The sequence below is a fragment of the Cryptotermes secundus genome, unplaced genomic scaffold (assembly GCF_002891405.2).
Source record: "Cryptotermes secundus unplaced genomic scaffold, Csec_1.0 scaffold621, whole genome shotgun sequence".
Taxonomy (NCBI): Eukaryota; Metazoa; Arthropoda; class Insecta; order Blattodea; family Kalotermitidae; genus Cryptotermes; species Cryptotermes secundus.
Window position 1 is genome coordinate 421,963 of NW_019727103.1, and position 22,993 is coordinate 444,955.

General features: G+C 42.7%; 1 protein-coding gene across 3 annotated transcripts in view; it reads left to right on the forward strand.

Annotated features, from left to right (window-relative positions):
• LOC111864440 (neural-cadherin) overlaps positions 1 to 22,993 on the forward strand; it is a 447,734-nt gene that overhangs the window by 314,125 nt on the left and 110,616 nt on the right. For all 3 annotated transcript variants that reach the window (XM_023851677.2, XM_023851678.2, XM_023851676.2), the window contains exon 3: positions 19,404 to 19,519. In XM_023851677.2, the coding sequence (XP_023707445.1) occupies positions 19,404 to 19,519 (116 nt within the window). The remainder of the gene's footprint in view (positions 1 to 19,403; positions 19,520 to 22,993) is intronic.

The window sequence follows — 22,993 nt, forward strand, 5'->3', positions numbered from 1 at the left end:
TGAATTAATATTAAAAATCGGCTCAATTATATGTGGTTACGGAGGGCGCCAGAAAAATATACCACGAGCGCCGCGGTGGACAGTGCTGCTTTAGGGACTCTCTCCTGTAAATCAATTACTTTTACGATAAGGGTTAGGAAAGTGGTAAATAAGGCGAAGTGAATGTATAGGAGAAATCATCCGAAAAGGCAGTGAAGTGAAGTGGGATAAAGGGAAAGTCATGGTGAAATGTGGGCTCATCAGAACATGGCATTACATATTCCAGTACTCCTACTGTTTAGTGTGTAATATATTTATTCTTTTGTTAATATTAATTTATATAATTGTAGTTGTAATTGTATTTATTATAGTTGTAAGTGTATTTTCATTGTATTTACTGTGTGCTAGTATGTCCTTTGTTGTTTTTGTAGTTTTGTGTGCTGTGTTTTGTTTGAGTGTGGTGTGTTATTTTGTGTGATTTGTGTACTTGTGTATTGTGTCTTATTGTAGTACCACTGCCACCGGTCAAAAGCCCATTTCCAGTTTAAATAAATANAAACAGTTCGTTTTTAAACACAATTTTGCATACTGAGCATAGAAAGAGTGTAACAGTTAGAGAACTCGGTTACATCTGCGAAAAAGATGGACCGGCCTCGAGTAAGGAGGTCTGGCCAAAGTCACAAATGAAGTTACTTGGAGTATTGGCCATACCAGTAGCCATTAACGGAAGGGTAAAGAATCTGATGAAAGAAACCACAAGGTGTAAATATAGACAGATACAAGTTTTCTTTGAAGAGAGGCTGCAAATGCCAGGCGCACACATCATAATCTGGTCTGCACTGCTGAGTTGTGTGTGTAGGGGCGGGAAGGGGGGACTTTACACCGCTGTCAGCAACTACCCTGCAGATTGTCGATTGGTAAGGTCATTGATGTGTAATTAATTAGAAAGGATTTGGAAGGAAGCAGGCATGGCCCATTAGAGTTACTGCCTCGGAATTTTCCAGGAAGAATTGAAGAAAAGCACGAAAAACCTAAGTTAAGATATCAGATATTCCGGTCGAGATATGAACTGAGTACCTTCCGGTTATGGGCCTCAAATGTTACCGCTACGCGTACCCTCTCCGTTTTCTAAGGTTAATTTATTGGACGAAAAGTTAAACGTCGTAAAGAATAAATCAGAATTACTAGTTGACTCTAATAGGTAAGGAGGTTTGTCTCAGAATGTATGCACAGACGTCTAAAACTGGCCTGCAGAGGCTAGAGAGACAGGACAGTGGTGGTTGGACCTGTTCAACCCTGACCATTCTAAATAAGATCTAAAAGTTTGTGACGATGGTACATTAGCACAAATATTATGTTTTTGGACATTATCCATCGTCCTGTCTTTATCTAAAACACTCTAGCTCTATCGAGTGGACCCAGGTGATAAGCTTCTACCTGGATACGGAGACAGAGTTCAGTTTAGGACACGCAGTGTTTTGAATATAAACAGGACGATGGGTAATGTCCAGTCTGCAGTTACTTATGCATGTGTTTAAATATTTAAGAACGCAGAAGTGACAAGTTTTCCATTACAAGATGCGGCACTAGCATTCGATTAACAACTTCTCAACTTGAAGATCTGAGAAGTTTGATATACTCTTCTCTGCCTCGCTTGTTCCTCTTGGTCTCCAGACGAATAATTTCTTACAAGTTCAGATGAAATGTTTCCAGGATTACAAGTAGGAACTTTGTGTCGAAGTTTCTTCTTCACGTTCCTGAATAGAACGTTATTTGTTGTTACGCCGCATTTGCCACGGTTCATAAAGTTTCCCCCCAGTGAATGGAAACCAGCTACTGTGAATTTCCATGTCAACAGGTGCTCATGAAATTAATAGTTGTTATGTACACGTAGGGACGATCATGGTAGGAAAATTAGAAGTAGGAAACAGAGAACATATGTTGGTAAATATTCTTTTGTAAATAGGACCGTAGAGGGTCGGAACCGTTTACCTGAAGCCGTGTTAGCGTCTTTCCCCTGTAAATTAAACACTTTTAGGAAGAAGATCTGGGAAGCAGTTACAAGCAAAGGGGCATTGAGTGGGGATTCAATGGAAATAAATAAAGTGACCCTGTTCAAGTGCAGTGAAATGAACTGAGTTCTAATGAAGTTTGAGGATGAAAGTATCCGTGCCCTTGTGTGACTTTGTATAGACTGAGGATGCTCTAATAGTATTACGGTTACTGAACACACTTGCTCGTCGACTTGCAACCTATGCGACTTACGACCGGCCGCACTTACGCCGACAAAAAAAATTAAAAATAAAAGATAATTAAATTTAAAAGTTTTTGAAAATAAATTATAAAGATGATAAAAAGAAAGGTTAAGAAATATTGTTAATAAATATATGGCCGACATACGACCAGATCGACTTACGACCTGTCAGTCAGAACGGAAGTCGGTCGTAAGTCGACCACCAAATGTGTACTCAGATAGATTTGGTTTGTTGTGTTTCCTTGTAATTTGTGTAGTTCTAGTACTGTATGTGTTTAGATTTATATATGGATCAGGATAGCCAATTCAGTTAAGTGACTGGATTGTCGGCGTTAGATTCCCGTTATGGACGGACTTCCTGTCGCAAAGCGCCAAGATCCTCTTGCTCTGAGGCTGATATACTCTCCCGTCCAGAGTGTGACAGGAGCTCTTAACCTCGGGGTCAAGTGGCCAGAGCCTGGTATTGACCACTCGTCTCCGTTTAGTGGTGAGGCTAAGAATGAGTGGATCTTCAATTGTCCTCTCCCATTTTTCATCATGGCGTAATGCGCACACACAGAGACAACTTTGCCCTATTGTTTGCATGCAGAAGAACCGCTTTGTATTTCATGTAGACGTATAAGACGATGGAAAATGTTTTTGTTAACATTCGTAGTTTGTAAACCTGAAGACAATAATATTAATTAATGTATGTGTGTGTGTATATAATAGTGTAGTCATGCGCTGTATCAAAGAGCCCAATAAATCCAGCCATCAATCCAAAACCCGTCTCTAGTCATCATACACTTGAGAATATTATTTCCCGCTTAGCATGATTAGTCCGAGTTCGATTTTTTGATTAATCAGACTTCTGTCTTTTTATTACTTTTATTTATAGTTCCAAATTTTGCGTTTTAAAATTCTTTTTGGAGGAGCTGTTTACTTTGTTTATGGTCGTCTTTTATGATAATTGATGAAGAATCCATTAATTGGCCGGAAGTGCATAAAAGTAAATAAATTGGTCGTAAAATTCCTACGGGCTTTGCTGTATATTACAGATATAAGTACATCAGCTTCATGCAAATGTCAGAAATACATTAATAGTTTCAGTTCTAACTATTTAAATTGCAAACTATCCAAAGAATTGGCTAGAGCACACGTGCCGATTAATGCCAAAGCAAGCTGTGGAAGGTTAGGTTAGGTTAGGTTAGGTTAGGCAGGAGGCAGGTTAGGAAGGAGTAGTGCAGTGAGACCCTTGGACTTCAGAAAGAAAGCCTGTAGGATATAGGAACAGGCATTTAAGCCTAATGTTATAATTCGTGATAATGGTTGCAATAGTAATAATTAGGGATACAGCACATAAAAATTAACATAAATAATCTTTCATTAAAATAAACGAGTCTTTAAAAAGTTAGCGGAAAAAAACCTAGTAAAGCATAAGCATCCCAGGAAAAAAAAAGAAAGAGTGTAACTGAGAATAATGTCGTTTAACACGGACGGTATAGAGCAAGTTGGTGGAGGTTAGGATCTGGACTTATATTCGAGAGGTCACTGTTTTGATTCTCGGTCGGGCTGCCTACTTTCCTTCCCCCCATCCCCTTCTTTTTAACGAGGCTGTCAGTATCGACACTGTACAGGTTCGATGACAGGTGATTAATGAATAAGAGCAGTTCGTGGAATGAGAACTAGCGTGTGGGAAATCGCAGTTCTCGGAGAAAACTGCCCCCTGTTAAGCTTTGTCCTCCACAAATCATACATGACTTGACCTGGGATTGAACCTGAGTCTCCGCGTTGGGAAGCCGACGACTAACCGCCTCAGCTGTGCACGGCCCCAGTTTCTTTTGATTACGGCTCTTCGTTGTTTAGTGTTTGTACCTGCAGACAGACTGCACTCTAACGCCATGGAGCTGAGTCCTTGAGAAACCGTCAGTCGCTCAGCTACTCAAGAATTTCTTAACATTTTATAGAATATAAAGGTCCATTCCCATGTTGACAAGAGCCCTGCTCTTGTCCCTATCGTGAGCCAGATCGACCCAGTCCAAACCATCTCATCATATCTCTCTAAGATCCATTTTAATATTATCCTCCCACTTACGTCAGACTGTGATCTTGTGCTTCTGAACTTTTATATCGACATATCTTAGGAACACTTCCAGGTTTGGGGTTGGGCATGAGGCTGACAATCTGATCCTGTAAAAAGAATTTTGTTCAGAAACCTAACAACCAGCCTCGGGTCATCATGCGTGGGTCCATTCCTATGGCAGCACGAATTGATTGTGGAGACTGGTTGTAGAGGAGGCCAAGGCTCACCCAGGGCTGCAGCGCCGAGTGGTAGGTAGGTACCTTAGGAACAGCTTGTATTCCCAGTCGGGTTTACTTCACGGCAACATTACCGTTTATCGTCATCCTTTTACTGACGTGTTTAATTTTGTTCCTTGCTGAAAAGCTAAAGCAGTGTATTTACTGTGGAGTGGATCAGGAGATCCTGAACGGCAATGCAGCAGCTCAGTGCTGAAACAATATTTCAGTAACGTTAGATGCGTGAATGCAGGGCAACAAGTCTTGGTTTCAGCTCATACGCGCCTTGAAATTGTGTCGTAATTCTTCGGCACAAGCTTGGAAAATGACCGTGGCATGCTGCGTGCGCGGCTCCACCGTATAAGGTTTAGTTTGCGCCGTGAAATCCCGCCTGATTCATGATAGCATTTTCGCTTCCCCTGCCGTCTTTATTCTCCCTTCCTCGGTTTTTTTACCCCTCATCCCGCCATGCTGTTTTATACCTGCGGAGGCCTTGACACATCCATAAACTCCTGTCACGTACTATGAAGATCCTTTATCTCGTAATTAGTTCAGAGACGGGGATGAGTGTGGAATTCTTGGAAGCAGGTAAACATAATTTAAATAATTATAGATGAAACAAAATTTTTACAGAAAACATAAGTTCTGTGTTTTAGTAACAGCAGTTCATGTACCTTCCTTGGGAGAATAATTGTGAGGCTTCTCTAAACCTCTCGGCTGATTTCTATGAAATTTATGATTTGGTATGCCATGGGGAAAATTTCTACCGCCTCTGTGGGTTAGTGGTCAGAGTTCCTGGCTACAGATCCAGAAGTCCGGCTTCCATTCCCGGCGTTACCAAATTTTCTGAGAAGTAGTGGTTCTAGAACGGGGTCCAATCATCCTCGTGAGGATAATTGAGGAGCTATTTCAAGGAAAAGCGGCTCCGGCCTAGAAATTTGAGATTAACGACCGTGGGGATCAGTTGCGTTGACCACGCGACGCCCTCTATCCTCAAAAGTTGGCACCAACTTCGCCGACAAGCGGCGGTCTCTCGGTGAATATAGTTCGCTTGCGGACTAAAACAACGGAGTTTGAGTTTCAGAATTTAAAAATTTGGAAAGAAGAAAGAAAAAATATTTTTATAACTATCATAACTACAAATTGGGGTAGACCTCTGTAGATTCTTCCGGTCGCTTTTTGGGGATACGTAATTTTTCCTATTCCTAGCTCAGCTCTTGCGATTATGTGGAAGATGATAGAGGGCCGGGTCTTCACGCTGAAGCTGTCAATATGTTGAGACTTTAATTATTGCTTGGAGGGCGCAGCCCATCAGAGCCCTCTTGAGTGAAGAGTCTGCAGCCGTAGTGTTGATGGCCGCTATTCGAGAGCTGTGTGCAGCTTGAGGACCAGCCACGCTTGTTACAGTTTTATAGACCGTAGAGCCGCCTTGAATGATACTTCGGCTGCTTTGTTGCCTTCCAAGCCTTTTATATCATCCGGGATTAAGGATAATTAAACCGCCGTGTTCAGAAGCCTGATTGTGATGGCCTGGCCTTGACACGCCAGACGAAGCTCTCATCAGATAAACAGGTCATCAGGTTCCCTTCGTTTAAATATTGCAACATAAACTGTGTTATACAGGCTGTCTCGGAAAGTTTGACTTCACTCTTCTTTCTGTTACTTGTTTGTGGAATGGTTTTAATGCATTCGGCCTAACGAGTGTGATTTGCAATTTGAAACGTTGCTGAAATGTGTTAACCGTAATGTGACACTGAACGTGTTGTAGATCAACAATAAAACAAAAGTTTGCTACTAAGAATATGAACTGAAAGTGACCACTAATTAAGTTAGAATAAATAGTTATGCAGCAAAGCTATGGTTTGTACAGGACACCCGGTATTGTTAGGATGGTGAAGTCTGGGGGCTATAGTGAGCTAAACACTTGGCATGGACAGGGAAAGAAGAAACGTGAACATATTTCTCTAGTAGGAGCTACTAGGAAACAACGTATTTCGAAGAGTTTCAACCGACCACACGGCGTTACATACCAGAAGATACAGGTCAGAGTTGTTGCCACTTGAGCTAACTTGCTCGGTACTGTAGGGACACTTCATGGAAGTTGGTTCGGATAGACCAGTTTGGTTTGCTGAATTGTTATGGGAGTTCTGGGACACAACAGAGTCTCTAAACCGAACGGTCCTTTTGTTTTTGCGTAGGACAACAACACAGAAGACCGCGGGTTTGGAACCCAAGATCCAGGACGGGACGCGTCGTAGACCGTGAAATCACTGCGATGTTCTTAGTTTGACGAAATGTATTCAGTTGTTTCTTAACTGAAACAGACAAACCGACGGACATGACCCGCCTCCCCCAATTTCTCAGTTCATTTTATAAACACTGCATAAACGTCAACCTTAACACCTCTGCTGTTTCATTTGCGTGCTTATGCAGTGTCACTGCAAGACTCTGTTTATATGTCTATGGCTCTACAGCCCTTTGTTGGACCTTCACCGCTTTTTCAGTTTCTTAATCATATACACAAGCGGTATTACTCCTTGGACGGAGGATAAGCCCATCGCAAGGCCGCTACCTACAAACAGAATCAATGCACATAGACATCCATGCCTCCAGTGGAATTCGAACCCACGATCCTAGTGTTCGAGCGGGCGAAGCAGTTCATGCCTTACCCCTCGCGGCCGCTGTGTTCGGCACTCTGGTGGGCTGAATATTACAGACACGAAGATCCTAACTAACATCTAGCGCTTGCGTTTCATTACATCCCAATGTAATATTCAACAATAGATCGCAAAAAAATGAAATGGTAGCTGCTTTTAAATAACGGACATTCATTGTCATTTATTGGATAGATTGATTGCCATAGGCTTTGTGACATCCTTTGTGTACACTGTGTGGATTTATGTCGTGGGCAGACGGTAGAGTACAATTATGATATACATTAGTTAGTTCCGAACGTCATTACAGTCGACGATGATTGCCTTTTAATAGCTGTCTGTTTGTCCTTTAGCGTTATTGAGGGCATAGGCTGAGTGAAATTGAATTGACCGCTGGCGCTTTATAATATTTAAAAATATCAAGCACAAATCAAATTTGGGACAAAAGGAAATTGTCATCTGTTATTAACAAATGTGATATGATCCCATCCCGACAGGATGGCTTACATAACGCCTATATAAAAGACTAAACTAAAAATCCACAATATAACAAGTGTACAATTGATGTGTCTGATTGGCAATGAAACCCGTGCTCAGATATGTTTATATACTCAATAATTGGACGTAAAAAGTTATGAGAATTCCAGGCTGCATAAGTTTCTTCGTTAAGCCCTAAAATTCATGTAAGGGAAACTCAGAACTGAGACGCAAAGGATAGAACTCAATACTGTCCATGAATCCCGACGTGAACGTGGCACGACGACCATCCCTGGATACAAAAAAAAAAAAAACATGTGGTTTCAGTCCGCAAGCGAACTATACCGACCGAGCGACCGCCGCTTGTCGGCGACGTTAATACCAACTTTAGCGGACAGAGGGTGTCGCGTGGTCAGCGTAACGAATCCCCACGGCCGTTAATTTCGGATTCCTAGACCTCAGCCGCTAATTCCTTGAAATAGCTCCTCAATTAACCTCACGAGTCTCTTACACTAAATCATTTTTTTTAAACAAAATATATACGGTAATATGACAGCTATGTTGGGGCCATTTGGCTTACGACCCGGCCAGGTTTTAACCTTTTTTAAAAAAAAAAGTCTTTTTGCAAGCACATTCTCTGTCCTTTGAGACACCGCTGCCCTCCCAGGCGCGAAGTAGAGGACATGGCAGTAGCCGAGTGCGCAAAGCAAGTCGGAGAAGTCGGTTATCGGTAACGGAAAGAGACGCATTGGTAACGCAGCAGTAGGCCAGATCTGTTGGGACACATTACATGTTCACTGGCGTGGAATTTATAGATGTAGAATCATGATTTATAATGTTACGCCATTAGGCTTTTAGCTGGGCACTCTCTGTTTTGTTTCACTGTACACTTAGGAAACAACGGAAACCTCTGCCCGTATAGCGGTCCGGGCCAAGACTCGAAGACGGGACCTACTGAACATGAAGTAGGGGAATCAGCTCCTGCACCCCAAGGTGCATCTTCAGAAGATGATATGATTTGATGATAATTTCCTTGGTCTGTTTTGCGACGCCGTCTGTGCCCCGGACAATATAGGAGTAGTATCGAATGGTTTGGTGACTAACGAGTATGAAGTTGCGAAGACTTTGAAACGAAGCAGTTACAGCCTAAGCCAGGTAGGTTCCTGGTATTTGCCTGGAGGAACTGAGGAAGATCACCAGAAACTTGAGGATAGCGGTGCCCACGTCAACATTAGAACCTACTGCTTAATATACGTCTGGTGCGTTACTCCTACACCAGTCTGCTTCAGCGGTGACGATGAACCAGCTGAAGAAGTAGCCTATGTTACTGCTACGTGCGTGCAGACCAAAGAGACTTATTCTTGGGAACAGTCCTGAATACTTCGGCAGAGTCAGGCCTCTCCTGTTTCTCCACTGTTTTCGTGAATTGACAGAAGCATGAAAATATGGAATATCTCTGACCCATATAATTGACGACAAAGCAGAAGGGAAGCCCAGAACTGTGTTGTTGCACGGTTCACATGTCTCGAAATTCAATTTGTTTGCTGACTGGAAGAGGAAGAACTGATTCTAGTCACGTCTGTCGACTGAATTGGTATTTCTGTATCATGAATTTCAGTTCAGTCTCCGTTCATTACATACTAATTCTCTGTGGAGTTGTGCGTTGTTTTATACAGAGTTTTCGCTTTAATTTTAAGATTGCCATGGCCAGTGTATATGACAAGGGAGATGAGTACTGCACGTGAATGGAGATTACGTTTTGCTATTGGCTGTTTCAAGTCAGGAGAAGTTGTTGGTCCCAGCCAATGCCGACGCTCGCAGTTCTTTCTTTCTCCATTTACGTCCGTCCTCTCGTTTTGGTGGTTGCCAAGAGACCATATACGTTCTGAGTCTGCTGGTGATTCGTCACTAGGTTTAATGCATCAGGCGATTTGTTTCGTATTTGATGTCTAAAACATAATGAGCGCTACGACAGTTAATAATAGTTAATGTGTTATCTAGCTTTCGTTCTCACTTAGAACAAGAGCTTAAAGATAATTAAGAATAACTGGAGTTGAAGTGCCGTTGTTCTTTATATTGTGACATGCTGAGCTATGAGCCCTCCCCCACCCCCCGCCAGCCGTGATGCGCCGAGCGAAGCCGAAGCGAGCCGATGTTAGCCGAGTCNTGAAGTTCGTGTAAGTGCACGTGGAAAATTAATCTAATTTGCATGTAGTTACACCAATTAAATATGCGTTTATTAAATATTTGTGCTATTATAAGTGAACAATTTCAGTACACTTTATTTTCAGAAACTTTCATGCGAAAACAGATGCATGTTTATGTCCTTGTTGCAATTTTTATGGCGGAAAGTGTCCGCTACCCCGGAAAGCACTGTAGACGACACATACTTGTATTTATCTGTAATGCTGGCTACTCCCTCATACCAAATTTATATAAATATATTAGCCTACTTTTCTTATTTTGGAAAAATAAAATTTGACTTATGAGATCAATTTGTTGTCTTTGTGTCTGTACGTGTAATACCTCCCAACAGCTTTTGAATGTCTGAACCAGTCTTTATGAAAGTTGGTATATTTATCTTGACGCCTGAATCCATCTCAACGGCGTAACTCATAAATCCCACCCGTCAGTAATACCAACATTACATCTTCTCACATATGTGAGGCAGAACATTAATATTGCTTGAACGACTGTACCAATTTTCATTAAACTTTCTATGTATATAATGCCACATGAAGCCATTTCGGCGGCGTATTTCATAATTCATATCGATCAGTAATACCAATATTCCAGCCTCACACACTATTGCGGTAATACCCGTAATGTTACCTGAATGCCCGAACCGATCGTCATGGAACATGGTACGTATATCGGGCCACCTTAGTCCATTTCAACGACGCACTTTATAATTACTTCCCATCAGTAATACCAACTTTACAGCCATTTAAATTTCTAAGGCAAATCCCTTAATATTGCTTGAAAGCTTGTCCCAATTTTCATGATGCTTGGTAAGTATATAATGCCACGTGAAGCCATCTCAGCTGCATACATCGTGCAACCCTATCATCAGTAATACCGACACTATAGCCTCTGAAGTTGTTGAGGTAATACCCATAATATTACTCGAATGCCTCAACCGATCATCAAGCGATTTGATATGTATATCATGCCACCTGAGATCATCTCAACGGCGTAGTTCATAAATCACTCCAATCAATAGTACCAACACTGAAGCTGTTTTATTGACTTCATTACGCATACAGACTTAAGCTTTCTTTCTACTCTTCTTATCAGATACTCAAATTATCGTGAAAGGAAAATAGGCGGTTAGTTCTTCCCAGAACTTCTTGTAGTATTATCGTCCAATCTGCGTCTAGGCCTTCCAAGTAGTCTCTCATCCCCCTCCCACGCGTTCTACACGTCAGCCATCCCAACCCCCTTCATTTGATCTCCAGGATAAAATTGGATGGGATTGAGATTATAAAACTCGTCATAATGAATACTTTGCATCCCCCTGTTGCTCCCCATTCTGAGTTCATATTTTCCCAGCACCCTGTTGTTTTCAGACATTCTGTATGTACATGCTTTCTTCGGGATGAGAGGTCAATTTTCACACCCTGACTAAACAACTTTTAAAGCGGCCTCCGTAGTCTAGAGGTAACGTTCCCACTTCATGACTCGTGGTACGCGGGTTCAAATACCCGGCGGAGGTCGTCGAATTTTTAAGGGCGGAAAAATTCAGGGAACAAGTCCTCCGGGAGGGACTTTAAGCTGTGTGTCCCGTGTCGTGACTTTACGGCACGTAAAAGAACCTCATATCTCCAAAGGAGGTCACTGAGCCAAATTCCGGACGTTTCCCGCCCAACAGCAGTCTCTAATACCTCTGGTAGATGGGGGAAGCATTATAGACACCGCTAAGCAAGTGGCCGAACTCGCTTGCTCGGCGGGACTGATGGTACGCACCATTTATCGGTATGGTAAAGAGACTGGTAGAATATCATAGAGGGAAGCAAAATAGATCAAACTGATCGCGGTGCATGGGGAAACCCACCCACTCTAAATAACTAAGTAACTAAAACAACTTTTATGTCTCGAAATCTTTGTGTTTAGACACATTATTTTTTTATTTATTTATTTATTTTTTGTTCTTTAGCGACTGGCTACGGCCTGGACGGGCGGTTGGTTTCGATTCCCGGCAGGGGAACGAAATTTTTCTTTTCTCCACAGCGTGCAGACCAGCTCCGGGGTCCACCCTGCCTCCTGTCCAGTAACTACCAAGGTCTTTTTCCCGGAGGCAAAGCGGCTGGAGCGTGCCGAGGCAAAATATGGTGGACCTGTACTTGCACTCCCCCATACATCTTCATGGCGTGGCGTTCAGTTAAACACAGCGACAACTTCCACTTGTTCATTTAATCTGATGGCTGTTTGGCAAGTCCATGTGCGCGGTAGTTGCACACCCAGATATCATATTCATGCGCATGCGTTGGTCAGTTGGATTTCATTCTGCAGGTCGGATGTCCTGTAAATAATTAAGTACCCTTCTCAGGACATGTTTAAGGCCTTTAAACCTGACGGATATGTTTTGATTTTGGAAATGTATTAGGAGGGATTCCTGAAATCTGGTTGAGGCGCATTCTGTCGGATATAGAAATATAATTTATCGCATGAGAATTGCAGACCGATGTTTCCAGCTTGTTATTTTAATTGTGAGTTACATAACTGTGGCTGTTGGACGCCTGTCCCTGATTTAATTAGTGCCGTATTATATTAACATGAACTAAGCAACTCACTCATTCCTGATTTAATAACGAGGTTAAATGCTTACTAATTTATAGCTTCATGTTTCAATGTTAGTAGCATATTCAGTGACCGGTCAGTGATGTAGCAGGGGGATTCATTCGGTGGGTTGGTGTAAGTACGTGAAAATGTGGATCGGAAACTGAGTTTCTCTGGAAACATTTGAAATGTCCGCTGGAATTAATGATGACTCGTTTATAGTCTCCATGGTGTGCTCGCTCACGTGTAGTAATTGAATCCGTGTACGTAGTGTTTTTTTTTCCTTTGGCACTACAGCCCCAGTTCGGGCCTTGGCCTACCTCCACGAAACTCTCCGTTTCAATTCGGTTTACTAGATCTTAGACATTCGTTATGACTCCTTGGGCGGGTGATCAGCTCGTCGCAAGGTTTCTACCTTCATAAAAACACAGAAAAACGTGCACACACACATACACATATAAACACTAAACATCCATGCCCTGAGTGAGATTCGAACCCACGATCCCGGCTTCCGAGCGAGCGAAGACAGTTCATGCCTTAGACCGCTCGGCTACCGTGACTGACTTCCTCAATGTTCAGTATTATTTTTTCTGTGAAATTAATTTAAACGCTTGAATAGAAATGCTTGAAGTTGTCAGCCGTGGGGATGTACTACATCTGATGTTCATTCTGTAAACCATTTGAACGTTCCGTCAGAAGGACGTCTCAAATATGCGACGCAGTTCAATTAAAATTCGTAAATATTTGCATTCGACGTTAGATCGGAGGTTCTCACGGCGGTGACTATGAAGAATGCTGTCTTCTGGGATTTAGCGCCATATATTCTAGTAAACTTTTACCGACGTTTCGGAGGAATTCACTATCTTTGTTTTCCGGGTCAAGAACTGTCGCAGCAGACAGATTGAGCTTACCGTTCTCTTTGCTTGCTTCTTGCTTGTTCGGTTTTCTTGTTAACCTTAAAACTGAAGGCAGTACGTTCTTTCGAAACGTCAATAAACTTCTACCAGACTACACGGCATCATATCCCAAAAGATAGTACACTTAAATCATAATTTAATTAGGTGTTATTGGTCATTCTTGTTAAATAAAAAAGTCATTGGCGGAAAACATAACACACATCGATTAAAAGCAAACATATTAATTTCTTGAAGAATGCTGTCTTCTGGAATGTGGAACCGTGTAGATCTTATGTGAACCGACGTTTCGGAAGAACATATCGACTCCAAATTCAGGGTAGAAAAATCCGTGAGCAGGTGGCTGCAGCGGTGATATGTTCCTCCGAAACGTCGGTTAACACAACATCTGCACGGCGCCACTTCCCAGAAGACGGCATTCTTCATAGTCACCGCCGTGAAAATCTCAAATCTTATCTTGGAATCACTTCCTTCATACACGTTTCTTCGTCCCTCACCTTTCTCCTCGTTTAAAGCGGTTCTGTGTCTGTCATATGGCATAGTTTCCAACATGGACCTACCACGTGTGTCGTACGTAAAAACTCCATAGCATAGTCCATAGTCAGTAACCTGTTTCTTATTATAGGTGTATATATAGGCTATTTAGCATTGCTGAGTGGACTACAAGTTTCTGTAATGTCGGAGCTATGTTAGCAGGGTAGGAATAATGTGTTGTGAATTGAAAACTCTTGAGGAAGAAAGGATCTTAGCCAGTTTCACATTTGTATTTTGGACATAATTGGACTGAGCTAGGAATACCGGTCTAGAACCATTGTCCGTGGTTTGAACCAGGTGGTTCCTGCATACAAGTCAAATACGAGTATACTATTACGGTTTCTCGAGTCTGCGCCTAGACATTTGAGTGGAAGTGGTGAATTTTTAGCGCAGTGAAAATACTTGTTAACGAAATGCGACCTGGAGGCCGTGGCTTGGTTGCTTGAACGGTCGTCACAAGTTGTTGAGGTCGACATCAAAACAATATAATAACATGCTGCATAATTCACGGCGTTTGTGGATTTATATTTCCTTTGAAATCAAGAAATTAAAATTCATGGGGAGCTGCACACAGGCAGTAATGGAGGCAGCGAGTTTTTAATTTCGCCACACACGTTACCAAACCTTACCAATTAACGCAGAGAGAACTGGTATCGGCTTTGGTCTTTGTAACGCGAGGCATAGCTTGTGCAATCGCCTCATTTCTCCAGTTGGTTTCTTTAATTTATGGATGACCTAATTTTCATAATATGAAATAAATTAAATATAAATAATCGATATTAGTGAGCGAGGACAAATGAGCTGATTTCTCATCGTAGATATACAAATACAGTAGAACTTGGTTATAACGTCATCAAAGGGACCTAAAAATAGTGTCGTTATAAACGAATGTCGTTGTAACCGAAATGGGCACTTCCACAGTAGCCTTATGTTAGTCACGTAAAAACTACAAAAAACCGAGTTAAAATGTTGCATTTTTTAGTGAAATACGTAGTTAAGTACAGACTAACGTAACATTAACGTGGAATTGCCCAAATGNAGATTCTCAGCGCTACCAGATTTTCTGAGAAGCAATGGGTCTGGAACGGGGTCCACTCATCCCCGTGAGGATAATTGAGGGGCTATTTCAAGGAAATAGCGGCTCCNTGTCCCACGCAGTCCCACCCCACACCCTTGTTTTCGCATAAAACCCACGCTTTTCTTGCAGGCCGCGGTCGTATTCTTCCAGGACAGTCTCGTCAGCAAGTAGAGAAAGTGAGGGTGGGCAGACACATCGAACTTTCCCACGATATCAGAGAAATTCAGGAATGAAAATGACGTTACATACGAGGTTGATGCATTTGTGCATGTCGTACTAAGCAAGGTATAAAAACAGTTGCTTTATGAGGAATTAGTTCGTACCATTGAATATTTGACGCAATAGACAAGGTGTCGCAGAAACCGATGTTGCTATAACCAAGTTTTACTGTATTATGTTTCTTGACGTTATGCATCGCTCTGTTTTTATTTAAAACGCCGCCCTGTTTATACAGGATCTTCAAAAAAAGAATTTTAAATTACTGTAATTATATTAATTATTATTTGAAAACGATTTGATATATTCCATCTTGTGGGGCTACGTGAAGACCGCCTCTGTGGTTCAGTGGTCAGAGTTCATGGCTACAGATCCAGAGGTCTGGGTTCGATTCCCAGCATTACCAGATTTTCTGAGAAGCAATGAGTCTGGAACGGGGTCCAGTCATCCTCGTGAGGATAATTGAGGGGCTATTTCAAGGAAATAGCGGCTCCGGTCTAGAAAACCGAGATTAATGGCCCTGGGGATTCGTTGCGCTGGCCACGCGACACCTCTATCCGCTAAAGTTGGCAGTAACTTAGTCAACAAGCGACGGTCACTCGGTCAGTATAGTTCGCTTGCGGACTAAAACCATGGAGGTTCGGGCTACGTGAGAGACACTGTCTACGTGCCACCATTGCCCAGGAATTTGCAGGAGCTGCAAAATCGAATTATGGCTTCTATGGTAGGAGTAACAACAGACTGCTGCCACCTGCTCACCATGGTTTCTCGCTTACGGATTTTCTACCCTGATGATGGAGGAGATATGATCCTCCGAAACGTGGGTTCAATTCACAAGATCTCAACGGCGCCACATCACAGAACACGGAAGTCTTCATAGTCTCAACCTCAAATCCTACATACCTAATGATTTATTTACGACTTGAATCACTGAGTACCGATTTCACATTATAGAACTGAGGACTTCTTACTGGAAATGAATTTTAGTGGCAGCAGTTGGTAAGCGTACTTCCATTCAACTACATGGTCGCAAAACCACAGCGTCTACTTTTCGTCTCTCCTAATAATCGTCTCGGAGTGTTTCCTCATTTAGAAATGTCAGCAGCACACCGACCTGTATAAAGTTTGCAGCGAATTTTCGCTTGGGAAGGGAAGTATGTCATGAAACCATTTTAACACAATTAAACTGTGACAAGGCTTGGTGCTTGGTGCTTGGTTCTTCGCTTAGAATTACTCTGTTCCGCCAAGTATAGCAAAGGATAAGGTGCAAGCAAGTTCGGAACTCCGTCCCAACTTGGATGGTAAGTATGAGTTATCTGATACAAGTTGCCAAGTTTCCGTCATGTTTTTCAATCCGTGGAAGCGAGCAGCTCTCCACGTGACTTCTGTGACGTCATTATACATGAGGGCTGCCTATTCTGCGGCTACTGTCGGGACGAACAAGAATTCGAACTCGTTATCGCATGTGCTTGTCTTTCTTTACTGTTCGGAAGGGTGTGCAATGTCCTCCCTCCTTTTGGCCCCTACTTAGTTAGCTCTTTAGAGAGGGTGGGTTTCCCCATGCACCGCGACCAGTTTGATCTATTGTGCTTCCCTCAATGATATTCTACCAGTCTCTGTACCCTACCGATAAATGGTGCGTACCATCACTCCCGCCGAGCAAGCGAGTTCGGCCACTTGCTTAGCGGTGTCTATAATGCTTCCCCCATCTATCAGAGGCCTTAGAGACTATTGTTAGGCGGGAAACGTCCTGGAATTTGGCTCAGTGATCCCCTTTCGGGATATGAGGTTCTTTTACGTGCCGTAAAGTTACGACACGGGACACACAGCATAAAGTCCCTCACGGAGGACTTGTTCCCTGAATTTTTCCGCCCTTAAAAATTCGACGACCTCCGCCGGGTATTTGAACCCGCGTACCACGAGTCATGAGGTGGGAACGTTACCTCTAGACTACGGAGGCCGCTTTTGCCCCCACTTGCTATCGACCGTAGTTAAAATTTACAGTACAATAAAATAATTCGATACACGGTTGTAATAGAACTCTGTGAACATGTGCTGAACAGATAAAACAGCATTTAGATTCGCAGCAGTGAGCACTGAACTTTATGTGGTCACAATCCGACTGCGCACTTGCGATAAACAAGAGCCAATGCCGAAAAGCAGGAATAGTTACATGAAACAATAACAGATAACAGTATGACCGATCATAATACAGTCTCAGGTGAGTACATAGACAAGGAGCAAGACCGGAAGAGACATTTAGAATCCGCAATGAAGGTCACAAATGAAGTCACAGCATCCCCCACTAAGCAGTACGATACGAAGGTATGTGGGGAAACAAAAAAAAAAACCCTCTGTGGCCTGTAGTCCGCAAGCGAACTATACAGACCGAGCGACCGCCTCGTGTCGGTGAAGTTAGTGCGGATAGAGGGTGTCGCACGGTCAGCGCAACGGATCCCCACGGCCATTAATCTCGGTTTTCTAGACCGGAGCCGCTATTTCCTTGAAATGGCTCCTCAGTTATCCCCACGAGGCTGAGTGGACCCCGTTCCAGATCCACTACTTATCAGTAAATCTGGTAGTGCCGGGAATGAAAGTAGACAGTGTCACCACATATGGGTAAACGCCCTACAGTCGTCCAATTTTCCAATGGATTGACCGAGCACCAATCCGTACGGTAATTTGCTTATTGTCTTGAAAGATAGACATGTTTAAATGGTGTGCGTCCTTGTGACACTCATTGCCACAATTTTAGAATTTATGCTCACATGAATTCCATTGAACCCTCATTTCAAGCGGAATCCTGTGTTCCTGTCCCGCTGAAGTGTTGAAGAGTATTTCATTCCAAAAGAGCGTCCAACGGAAACATGGTTGCCTGATAAATACTCTCTGCCGTCGCTGGTACGAAGGTCTGTTGCATTTTCATAAACGTTTACTTGCATACAATAGGCTGGCGGTTATCCGTTCACTCGTACTGATGTACGGTTCTGAGCAGGGACCCGAAACAGGTCCAGCCAAGTGTGTAAACATTGTGTATCCTGTCAGCCCGGTACTGTTTGATGTATTGCAAACCACAGAGTAGTGTGTCTATCTGGGATGTCACGTATGCATAATTAACAGGAATGAAAAGGTTTCCCTCAGAACAATGCAGATATCTTCAAACTGCGTCTTTCTTGTTTTGCGTACTTCAGTGGTATCGCTACGGCCGTACCGGCGGTACCACGTACGGTTCCGTTGCTGTGTATATAAACGTACCAGTGTTTCCGAACATATCACGCGGCAGATATTGACCTGCTGCATAGAGCCATACACTGTTTTTACCTGTGCATCACGAAGTGTGTGCTGTATCTGAAATGTTTCAAATAGGAGCTGTAGATCTGTGTTACCAGTATTTTATGCCATGTGCCAATAATTTTCAGTTTGTGTGTGTGTGAAACGTTACGTGGTCTGTTAATTTGAGGGGAAAACAGAAATTACAAATGTTTGAGAATTATGTGTTGAGGAAAAATATTCCCTAAGGAGGATGAGTTAAGTTGGCAGTGTATGTTGTTACATAACAATGAGCTTTGTGAATTACTTAGAATTGTTAAATCTAAGAAGCTGCGATGTGTTGGCCGTAAACTACGTTTTCCTCTGAAGTACGTGGTCTCCATATGATCTTTCCCCTACAGACACAGCCTGTCTGCTCAAATTGTCGGTACCAGTGACGAATGTTCTTTGACACTGGCGGATCAATGCCGAAACGCCGTCGGAATGCACGCTGCACTGCACTTACGGATTCAGTCTTGCTGAGTTGCGGAATGCAGAACGATTTGTGTTGTGGTGTCACCATCTTGCCAATGACTGAGGCCAGGGACTGTGCGCTGGGAGAGGCATCTGGCGATAATCATTTGAAACTCTACCCTCCATCTTTTCAAGTGGTAAGAGTTTCTATTCACGGGCGGCTCGCGGTTGCAGATATATAGCAATTTAAAATCGGTTCCATCACTTTGAAACAGGCTGTAGATTACGGGAGACGAGGAATGCATGCAGAATTTTGACGGGGCACATTTTGGAAATGGCCCGACTTGGATAATTATGTGGCAGAGGTTTGTGTGGAATGGCAGCATTTGTTATTAGCGGCGATGAAAGTTGATGTTCTACTAGAGCAGTGTAACTCACTTTAGGTTCAGCTCCTTAAGTAGGGAGTGTTGTTTGCTTCCTTCGGCTTAACGTGAAGTTAATAATGTGTTTGTTTTCAGCTTCCCGTATTCGATATGAGATCACGAGCGGGAACATAGGAGGAGCGTTCGCAGTCAAGAACATGACTGGCGCCATCTATGTGGCCGGTGCTCTGGACTACGAGACCAGGAAGAGGGTGAGTCATGACTCCATTTGCACCCATTCCACTTCAGTTACGCGGGTATCTAGGATGCAGTAGCAGATATTTTAGAACTTAACGTGCTCTGGACTAAAAATTCCTGGCGCCTAGCTTCTGTGGCGTTATCTGACTTTTATAGACAAACCAAAGTAAATAAAGAATACGTAATATTTGATTTTTATTGGTATTATAACCGTCAACACAACACAACGAATAGTTTGGAAATATATTCAATTGAGATAATAAATGTTAATGTACATTTTACTTATTTATTACAAATATTTTTGTAATTAATATTTGAAATAAATAAGTAAAATATACAGTAATATTGACTACCTCCATTGAAGATATTTCCATACTATTCGTTGTGTTGTGTTGACGGTTTTAATACAATTAAAAATCAAATATTATATACACAACAGGATGCAATTTATAAAGTTTATGAATGTGTAAGTATGCAACATAATCTATTTCTGTGCATGATATCTGGTAGTGTAGATTTCCGCTAACCACGAATTGTCAGACATAACCTCTAAGTGTTAGATTTGAGGTTTTCACGGCGGCGACTATGAAGAAAGCAGTCTTCTGGGATATGGTGCCGTGTAGATATTGTGTTAACCGACGTTTCGGAGGAACGTATCGCATAGCAACTCCAAAGCTTAAGGGTTAATGGCCTCCCATTAACCTTGCCTTTCTCCCCCGGCACAATATTCTATACCTGACCTAGCCTGCTACCTGCTGGCCCACCTCCCCAGACCCTTCCTCTCTCCACTCTTCTGATTTCCGATTTCCTTCTCTTCCTACTCTTACACAGCTGAGTTTATTCTCGACATTAGTCTATTTGCATCTGCTCACGCTGGTTCTTCGCTTGCGGATTTTCTTATTTTTTCTTCTACCCAGAATATGGAGGCGCTACGTTCCTCCGAAACGTTGATTAACACAATATCTTCACTAACTTCACATTGTTATACATAACCTCAGTGTTCTGCACTACCGGAATATTTATAAGGTTTATCGGAAAGAGCCGCTCATTAAATACGTATATTAGTTCAGGCAATGAGTATTTCCCATGGAAGCGGGCAATGTTTCGTTAACCTGTCTTTTCTTCTTCTGCGCTTCGTGGTGTAAGCAATCAGCCCTGTTCCTACTTCACGTACTCGCTCCGTGGCCAGGTCTTCCTTTGCGGAAAAGTTGAGAGACAGACGCCAGGCAACGAGGAGTGCTCACGTCATCGAGCCTGTGCGTTGTGCGTGTGGGCTGGTAATCCCCCTACTTATACATTTCGTAGACAGAAACTGGGCGCTTTATTATCAGGATCAAATAGAAACTTTATAAAAGAACTCCTAATTTTACGTAACTGTCATGTTTTGTTTGGACCGCCTCTGTGGTCTAGTGGTCAGAGTTCCTAGTTACAGATCCAGAAGTCCCGGGTTCGATTCCCAGCTCTGCCAGATTTTCTGATAAGTAGTGAATCTGGAACGGGGTCCACTCAGCCTCGTGAGGATAATTGAGAAGCTATTTCAAGGAAAAAGCGTCTCCGGTCTAGAAAATCGAGATTAACGGCCGTGGGGATCCGTTGCGCTGACCACGTGACACCCTCTATCCGCAAAAGTTGGCACTAACTTCGCTGACAAGCGGCCGTCGTTCGGTCGGTATAGTTCTCTTGCGGATTACAGGCCACGGAGTTTGTTTTTTGAGGAGAATATGTCTCACAATGAGAAACCCGATTTTCAGTGTTCAGCGCGTTAAGGTATTGTGAAATTTAATTTATCTCATAACATAATTTGCAGGTGCTCTCAGGTGAAGAGCTGACGTGGTGGAACTCCACATTATATATCACGTAATAAATGCTGCAGACTTGTGTAGTCGATTTAAGTTCATAAACAATGACATCACAAGATTTGCGAGTCCCACGTTGTAGCAGATTGTTTCTAGAGACTGAATTCCTTAATCTTCGGGTTCCATGAAAGCGGGGAATTTCTTGAACATGGTTCTTCCACGAAGAACTCCCCTGTGGAATCAATTGGTTTATTTCCACCGTTTTTATCGAGTTTTTACTTGAGTTTGTGCATGTTCTGTGTACAGTTAGCAGTGCCTGTTTAATGTGCGCAGTCGCAGGTGCCGTTTCCTTTCGCGGCCTGGACCTGTGATCTTCGTTTTAGTTGCGTGCGTGCATGCTCAATACGTTTGCTTAAAGAATAGCAGTGGCACGCACACAGAGAGCCTGCACAAAATAACACGCGAGTTGTGCTGAAAGCAAGAGGTAGCCATGCAGCACATATAAGCATAGAGCAAGTATCTCTGTGATTTTTTACTTTAAATTTAAATATAAATTTTAAATATTAAAACTAAATTGAGAATTTAAAATTTTAAATCAATCGACGAGTCAATATTAATATTTAACATAATTGACAAAACCGACAAGGGGAGTTCTGGAATATCGGGTGCCGAGTGACGACAGAGCAATGAACAGTTGGAAATCTGGAGTTTAAATGTTAATATTGAGTGCAATGTGACAGCTACGTGAAGTGAAATACACCTGATGATGCCCGGTTGCGGCCGAAACATGTAGTGTGAAAGAAGGGGGACAAGAACTACAATAAAATGTTGCATTTACGACGGAGTTTATATTATACATATAGAAGTGTGGAATGTAACAGGATGCTTAAATATAATATGGTTGAGGCACTATGCTTCAAGCCGTAAGGTCGCGGATTCGAGTCCCGATGAGGTCATTGGATTTTTTTCAATTTACCTGATCCTTCCAGCCGTACCATGGCTCTGGGTTAGACTCAGCTTCTAGTCGAAATGAGTACCAGGAATCTTCCTGGGGAGTAAAGGGCGGTTGGCGCGTAAAGCTGACAACCTTACCGCCATATGTGAGCCGATTGTCTAGAGAATGTGGAAGCCTCGACGTCTCACAACCCTATGGGTCCCCACAGCCTGTTACATTACTCAATTTACATTGGAGAAGCACAAGAATTCCTTGAGCGCATTTTACGTGCATTTGCAAATTCGACACTGAGTAGGCTACAATAAAACTAAATTGAAATTCATCAGTTACATCGTCAAAACTAAGTACTGCCTGCCTTGTACACTATTTAACTCTCTGTTCTACCGTTGTCCATCGCGTGTTAATGCCTGAACTTTAAGTAAAAGTAGAACAGGACGGCCTGATCTTGATGTGACGACGGAATTGTTACCAGTTTATGTTGGATTTATACTTTCCGCAGCAGTTACTGGTAAGAATACTGTCTTCTGTGATGTAACGCAAACCTTTCCTTGCCGCCTCTTTCTTGTGTTACTTTTCAACCCTGAAGATGGAGGCAGTACGTTTCTCTGAGACGTCGATGAACTTCTACCAGACTGCGCAGCGTTACTATCTTCGTCTGTCGATACGGGATTCACTGCACTGGATTCCCTGTACACATCACTGAGTTCGACAGTTCTCTTTCTGTCAGCTTGCAATGC